We start from the raw sequence: 19,125 nt of genomic DNA on the forward strand, positions 1-19,125 counted from the left end.
CACAGATCAAAACATTAGATCAAAGTGTCTGTTTAAGGCAGAAAACATGTCCAGTTTTAGTAGAAGACTAAATAATCAATCTTTATTCTCTATTTATGTTCAGTCAACAAAAATATTTTTGTTTTGTTGTTCATTAGGTAACTTTGGCAACTAATGACTTAAACTTTTTTAAGTTTGGTGGACTTCAGTCTCTGTTTGTTGACTCAAAAACGTCCTTGTGATAGATTGCCTTATTATTTTAACTTCTAATACTATTCCTATAGTAACAACTTTTGTACTTGAAAATGTGTCTCACACACAAATAAAAATAATACAATGTGTCTCACATCTTACAAAGATAATACAATAAAATTGTGCTTGTGGAAGAGAGATTCCACCTCCGCTCCGGCCCGCACTTTTCCCTTTGACAAATGAACTGGACAATCGTGACTGCCACGTATGGCGCGAATCCACCAAAAGGCATATGCTGATTCCAGATGGGGGAGGGAACATTACTTCCATTTTTCCCTTAGTATCCCATAATTTATAAATCATTTGAAAAGGGTTGGACACATTGTGGCTTTCAGAGACATTGTCACGTTCTATTTTGATGTGATCTGATGACATGAACAGAGTAAACAGTGTAAACAGCAATGCCATTGCAAACGTTGCTAGTTAAAGGTTCAGTGTGTGAAATTTAGCAGCTTCCAGTGGTGAGGCTGCGAACTGCAACCAACGGCTCACTCCACTCCACTGCACCCCTCACCTTTCCATGTACTACGGTAGCTGACACTGGACAAATATGTTATCATGTTTTCACTTTTTGGCCAAAGGAAAAGGAGATAACGTAAGTTATGAAAGTGTGCTGTAGAGCAGATTGTCCTGGCTACTGTAGAAACAACACAACAAATTCCACGTAAGGGGAAATTTTGCATTTCTGTCAATAGATCCACCAGAAAACTACACCCTGGACCTTTAAAAGAAATCACCAGTGTAATGCACTTTTAAAGCCACAGTACATGAAGTATAAACCCACTGCACAGATTGTGTTGCTTTGTTTTCTTTGACACCTTTTTAAGACAAATATCAAGCGCCGAGGCATTTCCCAGCATGTGAGGTGAAACGCTGTGGGACAGAACATCACAGTCAAGGACAGTTTGAATACAGCCGCTCATAATCCTGTTGCAGAATCGGCTTTACCGTTCAATAACACAATCGTGCTCGCACTCCGCACAACTTCTCCAAACTTTCCAGCGAGACACCTTCGTCCTTGACTTGAAGTGCTCAGATTTTGTTGTTTTGTTGTATTAGAAGGTAATTTGTGTCCCTTGAGTTTCTTTTGTTATTCAGGGCTGTGAGATGATACAGTAGCATGCATCTAATCCCTCTGTACAAACACCCGATCAGACCCTTCTGAACAGGGCCGACTGTGGCGTAGACGACAGCAAAAGGATCCGAGGGGCGCCAGACGAGAGCGCAAAAATCACGACATGTGAACAGCTTCTTGCATCACGGCGAATTTTGATTGAAAATTATGATTGATAATCTTTATGCGTTAATTATGCATGTGAAACGGAGAACAGCTAGTGTGATCTGTGCAGATAAACTTCACTCACCGACTTCAAGAGATGCTGCCACAACTTATGTTCGACTGTGGTCTTGTTGTTAAAGCACCTTCTTCTCATGCCGGGCTCATCGCCGGTTCTAAACACGAAGTCCACTTGGAGCAAGATGCTTATTTTGAACCATTTTACTGGTAACACAGACACTGTGTGCTGTTTTTGACTGCTTTCAACTAAGTGACCTGCAAAAAGTGTTTACTGGCACAGTGACTACAGGCCATACCATTTATTTAAGAAAATCTAAAACAGTAAAATAAGCTTTTATATGTGTGTCTCTATGGCATTGCGCAGCGCTGTACAAAATGTTTGAAAAACTTTCTCATTAACCTTTATCTAAATAATAATAATAATCAAACATTTGTTTTATGAGTTCTAATTTTCAAATACAGTATTATTGAGAAAACAATTTATGTTAACATCAATTTATGTTATATTAAAAAAAATATGAATTTTGCTTTTAAAAGAGTTAATTTTCAGATATTTTTATTAAATGATTTTGTATGGGAGGGGCGCAATCTAAAATCTTGCCTAGAGGCACCAACAGAGTCTCCTGACACTCTTCAACAGATTACAGAAAAACTTTCTTTCTCGCTTCACTAATGGTCGCTCAACACAAACACAAACTCAAGTGTTATAGACTAGTGAGGTCCAGCGGGCATCTGGCTCACATCACCACAACCTCCATTCCAATGCCATCTGATGACTTCTCTCTACTCTTCACCAAACACAAGACATGTTTATCACACAACACAACTACTTTTTTTTTGACGTTGACTTTTCTGTGTGTTAGATTAAGATGTAAAATCACTCTATCTAATGGAACTAATTTCAAACCTTTGGCCTTATCCTTTCAGACGTACAAGATGCGTGCGATATGAATAATCACACAAATACACTACAAGCTTTGCATGTAGATTTCAATGTTTAGCTTTGATGACGTGAAACATTGAAGACTGTTTAATTCTAATCCCCGTATGCACTCTTTGATCTCTGTCTTTATAAATGAATAAAAACCACAGGCCTCCGTCATCAATACTTAACCCGCTATCAGGGTACATTTAATCCTTCTATTTAATAAAACATAAGAGGCTTGTTATTCAGGATCTACATCAATCCACCAGAATAAAAAATCATTTAGGAAGATAAAGGATCTTTTCTAAATCAAAGGCAGCGCTCCTTAAAATCTCCGTATCGGATTGTCAAAAAGAGCAGCGCTGGTACAGGAATCTTCTCTTACTTGCGTGATGTCTTGGCGTGCCATATAAACTGATGTAAATGTTAAACATGTGTGTTAACATACTGCACGCATCTTTACGATTAACCTGAAATGCCTCCAGGGTTGTTTTTGGTGAGTGATAAAAGAACTTCAGCGTCACCCTTTGATTCTATTCATTGGTGTAAGGTTAACCAGAACATTCCCATCACTCCCACAACAACATGACCGGAGTATAAACAGCAAATCTGTCATTTCTAAACATTGGTTATTAAAGTGTTGCATTAGCAGTGGAAAAAATCATGGACACACACACACTGATCTAATGTCTGTGTCAATGCATACATGTAAATGAGTTAAAAATTCAAACTTAAAGTTTTGTGGCTTTTACTGTATTCATTTTGATGTTGTCAGAGTAAAAGACTTTTGCCTGTAAAACATTTAGCTATGAAAACTCTGTTTGTGGCATTTCCGCCAATAACCTGAGGGTAAAAATAAATGTCATGATAAAACTTGATTGGCTGATTAAACCCTTGTTAGGTGACATCATTCAAAAACTATATAAACAATATATATATATATTTCCTTGCAAAACAAGGTTGCCAATTTATCTGAATACAGTATCTGATGCCATGCATTTCTATGTGAATCTCATTCATTTCATCTATTTCATCCCCATACCGACCAGACAAAAGTTACTGTATGTACACCTCAGTATTAGCAGTGCAAATGTTGTGGGTTCAATATAATTTGAATGCATCATAAGCCACTTTGGATAATCATGTACAGTTTGGGATAAAATTGATAGAAACATCCAATTATTATTTCCGAAAAGCAACAGTTATCTGTTATAAATAATGTGCCATGAGATATATAAGAGCATATGATCAATTGTCTATTACAGTCTATTGTCACACCTGTCTTGAATGTAAATTTCCACCGGTTAAACCATCACACGGTGGGTTGAAATCTCTTTATACATTTGAGATCTACTTGTGAAGTGTTTTTCTCCTTCTCTTCTCTTTCGGTTAAACCAGCGCTGCACATCATGACATCACCTGCTCTCCTCCAGCTCAGCGTGACTCTTACTTCCCTCCTCGTTCCCTAAATCAGCACTCAACGCAGCACAAAACCAGGCCGCATTCACGACACTCTTCAAACAAAAGAGGCTTTCAAACGCTCCACCTGTGGATTAGCCGCTGACCTTTTCAAACTCTTTGCGATCGGTGCGGCTGGCGTGCCGGTGCCGTACTTTCCAAACAAGAGCTAAAGGGCAAACTTCATTCTGCTGAACTTACGTTTGAGAGGCTAAATCATCTTCCTCCATTTCAAAACAACTTTCACTCCGAATACATGAATACTGAGAGGCCAGCGTTGAGCAGAGACGATGTGGATCTGCAGGATTCAGTGATCGGTTCAGTGAATATTCTATGATTGCCGGTTTGCAGGTGACCTTCACTTCTTGTTTAAAACAATCATCTTGGGAACATATTGAATGTATACTTGAAATTAAAGAGGCAGGACAAAACATGGACGTGTCAATGGGTGAACTACAGCTTGCAAGTGTACATGAAGTCTTAAAGAGCTGCTGATGTATTATATCTCATTAATATTATTCAAGAAATACAGTAAAACCACTGTCATTTATTCTTCTAGCATTGAAAGTGTATTGATTGTTTTAATAAGCAAATATACTTAATAATAAAAAATACATGTAATAGTTTCATTAGACACATTCTGTTATTTTGTAACTCTGTGCGTAATGAAAGTTTTGTAAAATGTATAAAAAATGCTTGACTAAAAGTGCTGTCGAGAAATGAGATACAGTAATATGCTTTTTAAATACATGTTTGATTGTTTTGAAATGATATGAAAAAACTATAACAAAGCAGCCATTTAAATGTTACCCGTCTTAAATGTTTTAACACTGACAAACATTTTTTTTAAATACCATGTGAAGAATCCGGCCAAATTCAAATTGAATTGAAGATAAAAGGGCATTTTGAGTCGATCTTTGCCCCTCAATCCCTGAATCAGATTTTTCATTTTACACCAAACATTGCACATACGGTGCGAAAAATGTACATTTAAATACAAAATACTTCACCATTTTACATTCATCATATTTTCATACTCATACTTTGAAAATCTTACTTCACTTTGAATTTGAAAACATGGCTGAAAACACATCTCTTCTGTCAGCACCTGACCGTTCATTTCTGATTTTTATATCTTTTCTACAATATCAAAAAAAGCATGCTTATTTAAGCTTAGATTAACTAAACTTGGCTCCGTACACTGTAGTAGGCTTTGTGAGACATGTTTTTATTGCTCTTATGCTTTTTGTTGTCCTAATGTTTGACCCGATAGCTTCCATTGTTTACTCAACTTGTAAGTCACTTTGGATAAAAGCGTCTACTAAATGACTAAATGTAATATAATGTAAATGAATTTGAGGCTTCCCAAATGTTTCAGTGGTGTAACCAGCCCTGACCGCAGTGAGATGCTGTTTAAACTGTCATGAGGGTCAATGGTTTACACTGACGGACACAAACATCACAGACATGACACACGAGCGGATTATGAATCCCAACGGCTCCACTCACAAACTGAAGTGGATTTAAACTCTTGACTGATTTACATACACTGCACACTTTCAGAAGTTTACTAATCACATGCACAAGTGCCCTAAAACCAGATAAGGGTGCGCCGGAGATAAACGATTGAAAAAGCTATGAATATTTGATGAGAGGCCCTGCTGAAAGCCACAGACAAATGAATGTGCGGTGAAACATCGGGGGTTAATTGACCCGTTCTGGGATAAAAGTAACAAAAGTCCATTGAGATGATGAATGAAACATACTGTATGACGGCCTTTATTCTCACTATATATTCACCAGGAACTTCTTCAAGGCGTATATATGAAAGTCAAGGTGTGATGCAAGGTCCCAAAGCTTCAAGAGACAATATAAAGAACATATTTAGCTGTTGGCCGCTGATGAAACGTTGAGTTCTGAAGAGATGATGTTGAATATAATGGTTCTTGAATGGTGATCAGTGGGAAGTTTAGCTTGAGTGCTTTTACTATATTTGTTGATCAGTTATACAGTGGTGCTAAAATACACCGGCCTCAGCTACATTTCTCTCCAGGAAATAAAAAATGGATTGTGGCAGCGTGGTTAATGTTATCTGCTCACACACTCTTATCGTTGTTAAGACTAAAAACCTAAATCCAATCTAAAAACTGCAAAAACACAATTAGTGAAATATTTCAGTATGCTTTCATCATGATATAAATCTATATGCAGGTGGACAGTATTGACATTTTCATTATAGCACCCATTCAGATGATGTGATTAATGAAAACATATTGCTTCTCAAATCTGAAAGATTCAAAATGATTTAAATATCCAGACGTTCTACAAGAGAAATGAAGTACGTCAATAACCTTCTTAAACCTTTTTATCCTGCTAGACTTGTCATAAATCAATATCAGGAAGCCAATTTATTATGAAAAATAGAGTTTTTGTCCAACATTCCACAATAGAAAATTTACAACTCACGTTGGTTTACAATTTAAATCAAAGTCAAATCTGCTTCAGCAAATTATACTTTCCTTACCATGTGGTTGTCCTTCGGATGATATTACTTTTTTTTCAAGTTGCTTGTCCAGTCGGCTATATGGAAACATTTTATTATTTGATTAAATCTTTTTTTATGCTTTGTATATGATGAAATAATTGTAAAATTAAATATACATCTACGCCTAATTTTATATATATATATATACATATATCTTAAGATGAAACATGTATTTTGTCATTTTGTCTTAGAGAGAGACAGAGGAAGAGAGAGACGAAAAGAAAGAGATGCGATTTTCGTGTACTTGAGCTTCCAACTGTTCCTTTCTTTTCTCTTGTATTTAGAATAAATTTTAGTACGAAAGTTTTTGTGAATCATGATTTGTTCGTGAAAGCGTCCGTACGCAGGTTTCACGCACAAATTTGTTTTTACGCATGCTTAGTGAATGAGACCCATTCACTAGTCCAGGACAAGTGTTCATGTCGAGCCCTGCTTAAAGATCCGCTGAAGTGTCTTGAAGTGTTCAGCTTTGTTCAATGAGTTTTCACTGAATCAGGAAGTTTTTCCCTCTTTTAAAAGAGCCAATAGCGTTTTGTTCACCTCATAGTCTGTAATCTGATGAGAAACTGAAGTGCAAAGTGATGTCATAAAAATCATTGATCTGTATTGGCTGAAATTGTGGACTGTACATTTGTTATTTTGATCTTTTTGAGCACATATGATATAATATGCACTTAATGCCAAAAAACGTCAAATTGGATTTCATGGGGACTTTAAATTCCCATCCCGACATATCCCAAGACAACAAAAGTAGAATTATTGCATTATCTACAATGCAAATGAATCACATAAAATTACAATGTTAAGTACAAACACATGGCTGTGTATTGTTTCACATTTATGCAAACCTGATCTCAGAATTTAAAACACACACAGCTCAATTACATTCAGGATGAAGGAGAGCGCCAGTGGTCTGAGGCGGGTGGGATTCACATGCTAATAAGCAGCGCTGGGCTAATGGTGCTCTTGTTTGTCTGACCCTGAGCTGGTGGGACCACACAACAGAGGAACCACGAGTGTCTGCATACTAATCCTGCAGCTGCACTCGAGCTGCGCAGACGCATGGACTCGCGCACCCGCGCATCAAAAACAGCTCGCCGGGCGGCTGACCACACTCCAACGGCAGTCCACAGCAGATTTCATCTCACCAATGTGTCACGTCACATCAACTGATGTAGAGTAACTCCAAAGCATCACAACATCATCGCCGGCACTTCAAACTAACCTCACCGCACAGACGCTATCGTGGACACATCTTTCAAACAGAAATCGATACTTGAAGAAGAACGTCGAAGTCATTCGAGTCTGTCGTGTGGAGAGCCGGCCGAGCTGTTGAGCTACTAATCATACTCCAGAGACACGCTTCACATACATGACAAGAGCTGCTCATTCACTGCTGATCTAAACCGTGTAAAGAGTCTCAAACTGCACTTCACTGACACACACACCGACAGCGTTGTGATCACACACATCCAGAACACATCATCATATGTGAAATGTTTCACTGCATGAGAAACTGATTAATGATAAACATCCGTCAGTATTTTGTTGAAAAAAATAATATTTTCAAGAATGACTGTAACAGAAAAAAATCTACTATGATAGGTCAAAGTCTCCCAGAACTGTATAGTTTCCTCTGTGGAAAACCAAAGCAAAGCAGAATTCATCCAGCGGTATAAAGATGAAGCTGTGAATAGTGTGATCGAAGCTCAGCTGACGATTTAGTTGAAGACACAAAGATTCATGAAGGGTTTTTAGGAGACGAGCTGTGTGAAAGAGACACAAACTGCACATTTAAGTGGGCAAACAATATTGAGATGAAAAAGCAATGTCATAATTCTGTATTTCTTAAGACCTTATTAAAAACACTGTGCTCTGTCGAGGAATAATTGTTTGGAGTGCCAAACTCATTATAAGTGATGTCAATAAAGTATAAATACAATCAGGATGTGTATGCCATGCGTGTTTTTGCCAAACCTCTTTACATTTTCTCACATCTGAACTTAACTTTATATTCAAAGCACAACTACTGTACTCAACACACACACAGATGTTTTTTTAATGTTGGACATTGCTTTTTTTCCCTACAGTACACATTTTATTTCATGTCAGGTAAAAATCCCAGTTCAATTAATAGAAAAATGAACAAAACCCCATTTTGTCCAAACCCAAGCTATCTGGCAGAAGATTGTGTCTGAAAGCTATTGTGATTCTTTCAGCGCCGCAGAGCTGGGATCACGCCCGACCTTTCCTCGCCTCTGTAGGACACGGCTTTAATTCAGACCTTCGGCCGGTCTTTTCATCGCTGTGTTTCTGTCTCTGCAGTTCTGATTCATCAATAGATAAGGAGGATTCTAGATATCAAGGCCGTAGTTAAACTCGCCACTCCCTGCAGGCCGTCAAAGCCTCCGTTACACCATACAGCAACTCTTATACTGCACAAAATGACTTTCTTACTTAGTATTTTTCTCTTGTATTCTAGAACAAATGAATAAAAATTGAGGTTTACCTTTTTCTTAGTCACTAAATTCAAGGTTATTTTTCTTACTCCATTAGCAGATTTTTTAGCTTGTTTTAAACACAAATTCGCTGTAATTTCATATTTTGGGATTAAAAACAAGACTTATTTTCTTAGCTCATTTTTCTCAAATGCATCTTGATTCGAGATGTTTTTGCCATTTGTACAGGAAAACAAGACAAAAATATTAAGCAAGAAAGTCATTTTTTGCAGTAAAATAATTCATACATTCATTTTGATTGCAGATCAGTTTACGCCATCATGTCTACATGAACGCAATGATGAAAGGTCTGAATAATAAATTCAACAATATACGCTTCAGAATTTTTTGCTCTTTAAATCAATTTATGCGTCGATGAGTTCTTATGGATGGGACTGATTACCCCCCCCGTGTCAAATATATTACACATGTAATTTAATAATGCAGTAATGCATTCAGCCCAAATGTCCTCTGAGGAAACAACAGTGTGTGTGTGTGTGTGTGTGTGTGTGATGTAATGTTGTACTCCTGCAACACACTTTACCTTGCAGCTATATACATATTCATAAAGCTTATGATTAAAAACAATGTTGACGGTTTAATATTTGAATAAAACCGAGCCAGAGCCGATCTCTCCGTGGTGCTTTTCAGAAAGTCAACATGAAATATAAATGTACCCGATTTACTTTCAAGCGACAATTACTGGTGATGCTGTGCATGATTGTGTGTGTGTGTGTGTGTGTGTGTATGGTATACTGTACTTTTTATGCAGTTCTAATTTCTTTCATTACAAACAAAAAATGCTTTTGAAATGAATGACTTGGATAAAAACAGTTTTTTTTGCTGTCCTTAGGTCAGAAATGTCAGATGCATTGATGTAAAATGAGATTTTTTGTTTCCGGGTCACAATGATACAGAACTGGCTGTGAAACGTGAGGTTTTGCAGATGGTTGAGTGTGACGGGACGCACCTGTACTCTTCCTGTGTGAAGACTGGAATGACGGAGGGCTGCAGGACTGTGATCTCCACTAAAGTCTTATTGAACTTCATCGGCTCGCCGTCATCATAGGCAATAACCACCAACTGTTTGACAACACAAACAAAATCAATCACAGCAACAAAAAAAGGAAGGAACGTACGGAGGAATGATTCTACATAGTCTGGAGCTCCAGAAACGTGTTGTTTGTTGTGTACTCACGCTGAATTTTGTGTTGGGCTCCTCGTTGAGATTAACTCGGGTGAGAACGTTCCCAGACTTCTCCTCCACGTCAAAAATACTGCTGCTGTAAGGAAACAGCTCCAGATCCACTTTATAGTGAACACGACTGGCCGCTGTACCCTGCGTGACAATACACAAACTTTATAAGTCAAAGAAACATTGCCTTTGCACCAATACAACTAGATAAGCCAACATCTGTAAACACTGCAAAAACATAATCAATAAACTGAAATAAAAAAGCATCTTCACAAAGGACTGTAGGAATATACGACTAAATATTAAAAGAAAGAGTGGGGAGACGCATCTTCCTCACGACGTGTAATGTTGAAATATGATTTAAATTTAACAGTAAAATATGACAAGGCAATCTGCTTGAGCCGTGTCTTTATGTTCTCGTCACCACTGTGGTTTAAAGCCATCAGGCGTTCAGTGTAATTGATGTCAGGATGTGAAGTCCAATGTTTAAGTTCTTCTGAAGAACTCTTAGCAGGACTCGATATATCTGACAGACACAATTTGCCTCGTGCGAGTGTGTTTCTCTAAAGTCCCGCCACCCGCTGTGAGTTTCATAAGTCACGAGTCTACGAGCGCTGGTGTGATTCTGCTGTGATGGAGATAATTAGAAGGGTGAAGCCGGGTGAGAAATGGCGCCGGCGGGTGGGCCTGTGGATTACACACGTGACATCACACAACAGTGAATCCTCAGATCAGTGTCTGGAGGGTATAGAGGCGGGACGGGGGGCGAGGGGTTAAACCGCACTGCATTTATATTTCCAGGCTCTTTTCTCAGTCAGGAGAACATAACTCTCACTTCACCTTAATATTTCATGTCTTTTCCCTTGAAAGTAAATGGAGATACTTATTAGAAAGAAAAATCACAGATGAGGTCTTTTTTGTTATGATTTCTCCTAGACACCAATGAGATGAATTTGAGAGCAATTGGAAACTTTTTATTAAATGGATGGTTTATCCATTAACTCACGCTCATGTCATTTCATACCTGAATAAATTATTGTTCTGATGAACACGCAGAAAGATATTTGGAAGAATGTAAGTCATTTTCATGTCTGGGACATTATTGACTACCATAGTAGCAAGAATTAAATGGTTGTCAAAGGTGCCTGAGAACTCTTCGCTTTCTTAAATCTTCAAAATATCTCATCATGTGTTCGACAGAACCAAAAAATTCAAGATAGTGGATGATGTCACAGAATTGAAATTTGCTAACATACCTTACAGAATTTCACATGTGTTCATCCACATGTAAAAACTCATAGGATGACATGGGCAACATGTAATCGCATGTGGAGACATATTACCACATGTCATCCCATGGGTTTCACATGGGAATTCACACAAAAATGTTCCAAAAACACACATTTCCCATGTGATCAGGTGTTTTTTTGCACATGTGAATTTCGTGTGTCTTTTCTGCAAGGGATTCTTCCAAATATCTTTCTGTGTGTTCATTGGAACAAAGACATTTCTACATGTTTGAAACAACCAGAGGGTGAGTAAATGATGACAGAATAGTTCAAGTCTTATCTGTGTCTCAGACATTCCTCCTGAGAGAAAGAATCAGAAATCTAACAAACGTGTCTGTCATTAGAGTTTGAGAAGAGACGTCAACATGTCAAACTGAGCTCAGATTGGTCAAGTCAATATTATTGAAGATCTCAACATCCACTCAAACATTTTTCATCACATTGACACAAATCCTGATTATTTTACCTCTACAATCTATTAACATGGATTTAAATAATTAGTCTCATTTGTTTCTCTTTTGATATCTCTTAAATGAGTCTGTTAATGAAACACAACAGAGAACTCTTGAGCGATGAAAGAGCATCCTCTGATTTCATTGTGCACAGGAGAGTTTTGTTCATGAAGTGATTTGTACACGGATATAATTCTGATTCACTGTCGTGGGTAAAGACAGCTAATGAATAAAACACGGTGATGAGCACGTTATGATATCAGATGCTAATGTGAAGAGCCAGCTGACAGATGCTCTGAGAATAGAGAATTGAAGAGGGATGCCAGGACCACACTGACACAAACCTGCTCACCAGAACATCACATGTCACCAATGAAGACACTCCTGTTTACCCAAAACAAAACCATTACGTGTCAGTATGGACTAATCCTTTATATCAATGTTGTCTGAATGACTTCTCACTGGCTTCAACACAAACCGCTGAATCTGTGTAGAAGAGAATATGCAAAACGCCATCAACCACAATCATTTACATCGATGTTCAGAATACATATTTAGCCTCGAGTATGTTTTGTTGAATCTGTCACGAAACTTTAATGGTGCTGATTCTGCTACTGTGGTGCATTCAAGCTATAAAATAACTAGTCAAACACCATAAAAACAAAACTGAAATAAAAAAAAAACTAAACTAGTGTTACAGAGATCTTTTAAGATCAGGATTAGAGACTAGCCGGCGATAACAGAGAGGTGCAGAGTTGATGTGAGCTTTAAAAATCATCATCCTCAAAAGACCTCGCAACACACACACACACACACAAAAACACCTCAACCCACACAGACACACCTGGACACACAACACACAGTGAACAGACACAAGATCATTCACATTCATGAGAAAGTCTCTCTCTCTCTCTCTGTGGGATGTGTTATTGCACTTCTGATTCAAGCTGTTTATAGGATTTTGTTAATTGCGTATCACGTTATTACGTGAGATGGTAATTGAGAAACGTAATTAAACTCTTGATAGTAAAAGCCCAGCGGACTGAGATTACACTGCCATCACTACCACACGTGACTTTCACACTTTAATACCACGTTTCTGCATGCGTAACACACAATCAAATCTGAGCACAACACAATTTAAAGAGAGGAAAGAATTTTAATGCGTTTTTTCTGTGCGTTAAAACATATCCTCCTCTCTCTGACTAATACTAAATTTCATCAAAAGCTTAATATTGTGACATTTATAAATACATCCTTCTGTCCTGGCCAGCCCGACACAGCATCACTGGCTCAACCAATGACGTAACGTTTAACCGATGAGAGGAAGTGGGCGTGTTTAAGAAACATTGAAATGTGCTCTTCCACTGGTGACACAGATACGACTCACTTCACCCTGAAAACAGCACACGTCACATCTTTCTGAAATGGTGTTTGAGTGAATTGACTTCTTTCACACAGAACCGCACAAGACTGCTCTTAAAATGTCTGGAAATGGATTACAAGTAGGGATGTAACCATATCAAAATCTCACTGTACGGTAATACCTCGGTATGACATGCACGTTGAGATATTCATTGCGGTATTTCAAATGATGACTTAGAAATGGCCATAAGCATCCTCTTTCATTATTCTATAATCAAAAGTGTTGCTCTGAGATCTGAGTTATACGAGATGGGTGAAATGACCTAAAACTTCCTTTTATAAAATAAAATAACTGCACCAGATGGACCTTGACAAAGGTAACTTCTATTATTTTCTAACATTCTCTGTTAGGCCTGGAAGACCTCTCGTGTCATACAGTCATGTGACCATCATAATATTGAGACAATTTTGCTATTGCGATAACATGATATCGATAATATTGTTAAATCCCTAATTACAAGTGTAAAGTTGAAAAAGGAGTTGTGTGCTTTTAGTAATGCTTCTCAGCCAGCGCTGACCCATTGAAATGTCATTTATGGGTGTAAATAAGCGGTTGTGTAGTGTAGAGATTTAAAGCTCTGACTCGCGATGAAATCTAACTGCCATTCAACAATGAAGAGACCTTCACCAAACTGCTGCGGTTACTGTAAATAATATCAGCTTTCAGTCTGATCTGAAGAGCCATGAAGAGAATGTGAAGAGAACACAATGATCTGACATTAACAGACTCATCACTGAAGTCTTCACATATCACTTTCAACTCAATGCTGGAGTCACAAATCTAATGTAACGGGTGCTGCTGGTTAAGATGAGTTTATGCTGGTTAGGGCGGTAAGAGTGGTTCCAGTAGGTTTATACTGGTTAAGATGATTTAATGCGGGTTAAAGTGGTTAGAGTGGGTTTATGGTGGTAACGGTGGGTTCATGCTGGTTAAAATGAGTTTATGCTGGTTAAGGTAGGTTTACACTAGTTAAGATGAGTTTATGTTTGTTAGGATGGGTTTATGCTGGTTAAGATGGGCTTTTGCTGTTTGACATAGGTTTAGGTTGGCTAAAACAGGTTTATGATGGTTAAAACGGGTTTATGATGGTTTTGATGGGTTTTTACTGGTCTGCCAAATGAAATAAATGTAAATGTTATACTGGATTTGGTGGAATTGTGCTAGTTATGGTGACTGTAACTGAGACTACAGCAGATTCAATAAATGCTTTAAAAAACAATCAAAACGTAACAGGAAACAAAACTGTACTGAGCAGCCTGTGAACATTCAAACGGTCAAATGAGTACACTAGAGAAAGACCTTATTAATTTCTTTTATCTTGGAGCCCATGACAATTTTTTATGTACTTAATTGTAGCATTAATCACTTTTTAATCAGTTTAAATACTTTATACCACTGATACATTAAGCCCCTCTGAAAAACATTTGTTAACTAGATGAGAAATACATAAAGACTTCATTTCATTGAATTCATTCGATTTGTTCAATGTGACTATTTATATACAAACTTATCCAAATAAAACGACAGATTTTTTGTTTGATATTGTGCTTTGTAATCTATTTCACCGTATGACGTGCTCAGTCTTATATCAGCTCAGAGCCAGATGCCCTCAGAATCTCACAGTGATTTGTACTGTAACTGATGATGTGCACGACTGACGGGTGAAATTCAATTTCCAGTGGCAGCTGAGGCTATTGGCCTGTTCACCTCTAACCAGCTCGGACACGAGTGATGTATTATGGGTTGGATGCTGAAGCACAATTGCTGTGTTTTTTGGGCTGTTCTGATCGCAGTGGACGGAGAGGACACACTGACCACCGCATGAAGAACATGAACACACAGAAGTCTGGCAGCCCTGCAGTCCACACACCAGTGAACAATCACGAATGAGACGTCACGAAATACTCACTGACAGTCGAGGCAATATAACCAGAAACCCTCATCACCAAAATAAACTCTTTTACATTTGATTTGTCTATAACATGGAGTATAGAAGATATCACAGAAACACAGTAATGTGTAGATCTGACGATGTCAGTGTAAACAGGTCTGTCCTGTATTTAAAAGGGGAAGAAAAAACAGGAAATTAATTAATAAAGGTAAAAAGTATCTGGGTGTTGTTGTTCATTCCTCTGTTAAACACACACTTAGCTATGGCTAATATTTTCTCTTATCTTAGGTTTTGTTTTATTGACTTTAGCATTTGAAGTCACGTCACATTAGCATACATTCCCCCTCAGTCAAACCTATTCACATTCTCATCATACAAAAAGCAATAAAAGTATCCGTCAACCATCCTTAATCTTCATATTATCAGAACTTGAAGTACTCAAAGCATCTCCAGAAAATCAACAATACCGTTGTCAACATTCTTCGAAATATTTTCTTTTGTGTTCTGCAGAAGAAAGAAATCCCCACAGGTTGCATACAGAGGGTGAGTAAATGATAACGGAATTTTCATTTTTGGGTGAACTTTCCCTTTAAGTGCGATTTTTACTTCTGTGTCAGACGTATGCCGTAGACTACGCAGAGACACGTACCCTACGCCGTAGCCTGAACCGCACGTCTCCAAACATGTAATCCGACACAGAACACAAGCTCTGTGATTGGTCTGCTCGAAGCCCTTCCCTTCAGGTCCAAAAACTCAGCGAAAGTGTCAGTTTACTCATACGCATCTCCGAATGAATTATCTCAATAATTTACGTGTTTTTCTGTATTTAATACTCAAGCTGTAAAAGCGACTGTTTACTTGCCGCTATCACTGCTAAATGCTTCTCGAACAGCGTAGACAACAAACTGCTTCTTCTTCGGCTCTTGTCTTGGTTAAACAAGCAACACGCCTGTGGACACTGACACCTAGGGACCATTGCCTGTCGGCGCGGATAACGACACACAAGCGAAAATTTAAACCGACGGCGTTAAGGCTATGGCGTAGCTCGGACGCAGAACTAAAAATCTGCCTTTAGACAGAAAGACAACAAAGGACCAATCAAACTCAACCAAAATGCTCTTTGCAGAGGGAATGAGACTTGTTAGTTACCGTATGTTTTTATTCAGTGTTATCATTTCAAAATTATAGGAAATTTTGATTCATTGTTCCTGGAGTTTAGTGTAACTAGTAAAGCTAGACACTGGATAAAATCATCTGGTGAATCCAAAAATGTAATGTTATGCATGTCATAAGCCCAGCATGATAAAGGAATACACACAGACGCGCTCAATCATTCACGCCGGCTCACCTGCGGGTCAGCGTCTTCAGCATGTACAGTCGTGACCAGCGTTCCCTTGATAGCGTTTGGTGCCACCATCCCTCTGTACAGCGTCTGACTGAAGACTGGAGAGAAGTCGTTCATGTCCTGTTCATACAGAGAACATTAAAGAGTGTTTAGTGCCTCCTCGCCCAGCATCTTCAGTGACTCTTTAGTCTTTTGCAGCCGTCAGCACACGCGCTAGCTCCGAGGCCATTAGCCCGCTCCAAACACTGCAGCACTAAACAAAAATGGCATTTATTCAATAGTAGATCATGCAGTGCATTAGTGCCGTGACACTGCGCTCGGTGCCCGCCGACGACTGGGGAAAGCTTGGGTGCTCGGGTGATATAATTATAGTCAGCGAGAGAACGATGGAGACGGGCCCCATTCATTTTTAATATGGAGATATACATTTTTAACAACGACATTCAAGAAAGACTTACGGTGGCAGGAGACATGATGTCGGTGAAGGGATAGTTTACCCAAACATCACAATTCTCTCATTATTTTCTCAACCTTGTGCCAGCGACCCAGATATCACTTCAAGCATCCGAATTCATCATTAAATTACTCCAAACCCCTCCGGGATTCATTTTTCTGAAGCAATTCAGTACGTTTGAGAGAAAATAATTGATATTTTAAGCTTATCAATCGATAGGTGGAATTTCCATGAAAAAGTATACACATCTGCACACATGAGCTGTGACTGGTTTCAGAAGGCTGTGTCATCGAGGCTGTCTCGTTTCATAAAGGCAGGTGGGACACTCCGTAGGCACCCTTCTACTGCGACCTTCTTTCACGAGAATTCGGAGGACACGAGATCCTTTGTTGCTAGAGATAACCCACAATTCTTGTTTGAATAAACGGCAGCAGTTGCACATTCAATCAAATATGTGGTGTTTAAATGTGAGCGGTTTACAATTTGTGTCACGTTTTTTTTATCTTAGCAGGCATATGTTGTAAGTAGGTTTATAAGTGTTTAGTGATTTTTAAACATTTTAAAACTGTAAAAACATTTTTTTATATTTGTTTTACACTTAACCAACTTTTTACCTCTTAAAATCATGTATCATCAATTCATTTTAATTAATGGCGAGTGCAATGTGTTGTCATAGCATAGGTACTTCTGCCAGTTTGTCCTACGAAGGACGTCTGGTTTAATTCTTTAGAGGAGACAAGGACGCAGCCTTACAAAAGTCAAATCTCATTTTGTCTTCCCACAAAGCATCTGTATGACACACAGTCATGAGAAATGCAAGAACCAATAAGACTTAAAGTTACTGACTTGTCACCTTATTTGAATTGACCCTACTGATGTATGTTTCCATGGTTAAGCAACATATACAACACAATGGTTGTGTTAAAGTTGTGCTTTATAAATTGACTTGACAATTAATTTCTTATTCCAAAATATTCCTTTACCACAATTCATTGATACTTAAAAATCATTGTGTTCTTCAAAAAATCATGTTTAATAGCCGACAGCATAAAGATGACATTAACATTCTGTGTTTGACATTTAGCAGACGCTTTAATCCAAAGCAATTTACAAATCAGGTAGAAGCTAATGAACTACACTACCCATCATCCCGAGGAGAGATTGACCAATAAGAGAAGTTGCTGGAAATGAGAATCAGAAGTCGCTTTACACTTTCAATAAGTTTGCATGAATCTAAACATTTTGTTTACACTCAAAATATATTGCTTTTATACGAAAAACTCCATGATTTTCTTCTTTTTTGAAACACTTGAATACTGTGATTCATGACTTTGAACTCTTTATCGAATAATTTCAACATGTGAATCCATATACAAAAAAAACTAATTTAACTTCAAGTTGAGAAAGTGGAAAGTGAAAAAGCTCCATGGCAGAGAACTTATTTTTTCTCTAAACCTTATATTTGTGACGAAGAGAGAGAGAGAGAGAGAGAGAGAGAGAGAGTCATTGGCGGCTGTGAGTAATCCAGCAAACACAAGAGATGAGATGTGACCTACAGTAACACACTCAACAGAGCGAGCCGCTCCAGGTCCAAGGAGAGGCCGAGACACTTCAAATATCCAAATTACACCCCCCACCCATCATCCGTCCTGTGATAGTACACGTATTCAAACACGTCCTTGAGACTCCAGCACCGACTAATAAAACTAAGCTGTTGTTCACATCTCTGAAATCAAAGGTGTTGTGGAAAGCACTTTGGAGTGAAATTGCTGTTTCTTCACTCTTATTTCCCGCCCCACACATCTGCGTGTGTCTTCTCTCCCTATAGATAAAAGTCGGCTGTCTTATAGAGTTCCGTGAACATCTTCTCCATCAGGACGGAGTCTTGGGACCTTCATCAACATCGTAAGTCTCCGAGCATCAGGTAGCGTGTTCACTTCCCACGTTCGCTTAAGCTATTTCATTTTCCACATAAAACTAATTATCAATTACCCACAGTGTGCACAGAAGGAAAATTAATAAATAATCCCAGTGCAGAGACAATTTAAGAGTCTGGAGATACTCAGGAGGACGTGATGAACTCGGTGGTTTCTTGCATGAAAATGTTTTTCCTTAAACG

The 19,125-nt window shown here is 38.3% G+C and overlaps 1 protein-coding gene across 1 annotated transcript in view; it reads right to left on the reverse strand.

Moving 5' to 3' along the window:
• Positions 1 to 19,125, reverse strand: part of LOC130439453 (protocadherin-15-like) — a 135,816-nt gene that overhangs the window by 35,820 nt on the left and 80,871 nt on the right. The window contains exons 22-24 of the mRNA XM_056772071.1: positions 16,556 to 16,672; positions 10,153 to 10,293; positions 9,925 to 10,037 (exon numbers count right to left, since the gene is read on the reverse strand). Coding sequence (XP_056628049.1) covers positions 9,925 to 10,037; positions 10,153 to 10,293; positions 16,556 to 16,672 — 371 coding nt within the window. The remainder of the gene's footprint in view (positions 1 to 9,924; positions 10,038 to 10,152; positions 10,294 to 16,555; positions 16,673 to 19,125) is intronic.

This window comes from Triplophysa dalaica, chromosome 17 (genome assembly GCF_015846415.1).
Source record: "Triplophysa dalaica isolate WHDGS20190420 chromosome 17, ASM1584641v1, whole genome shotgun sequence".
Taxonomy (NCBI): Eukaryota; Metazoa; Chordata; class Actinopteri; order Cypriniformes; family Nemacheilidae; genus Triplophysa; species Triplophysa dalaica.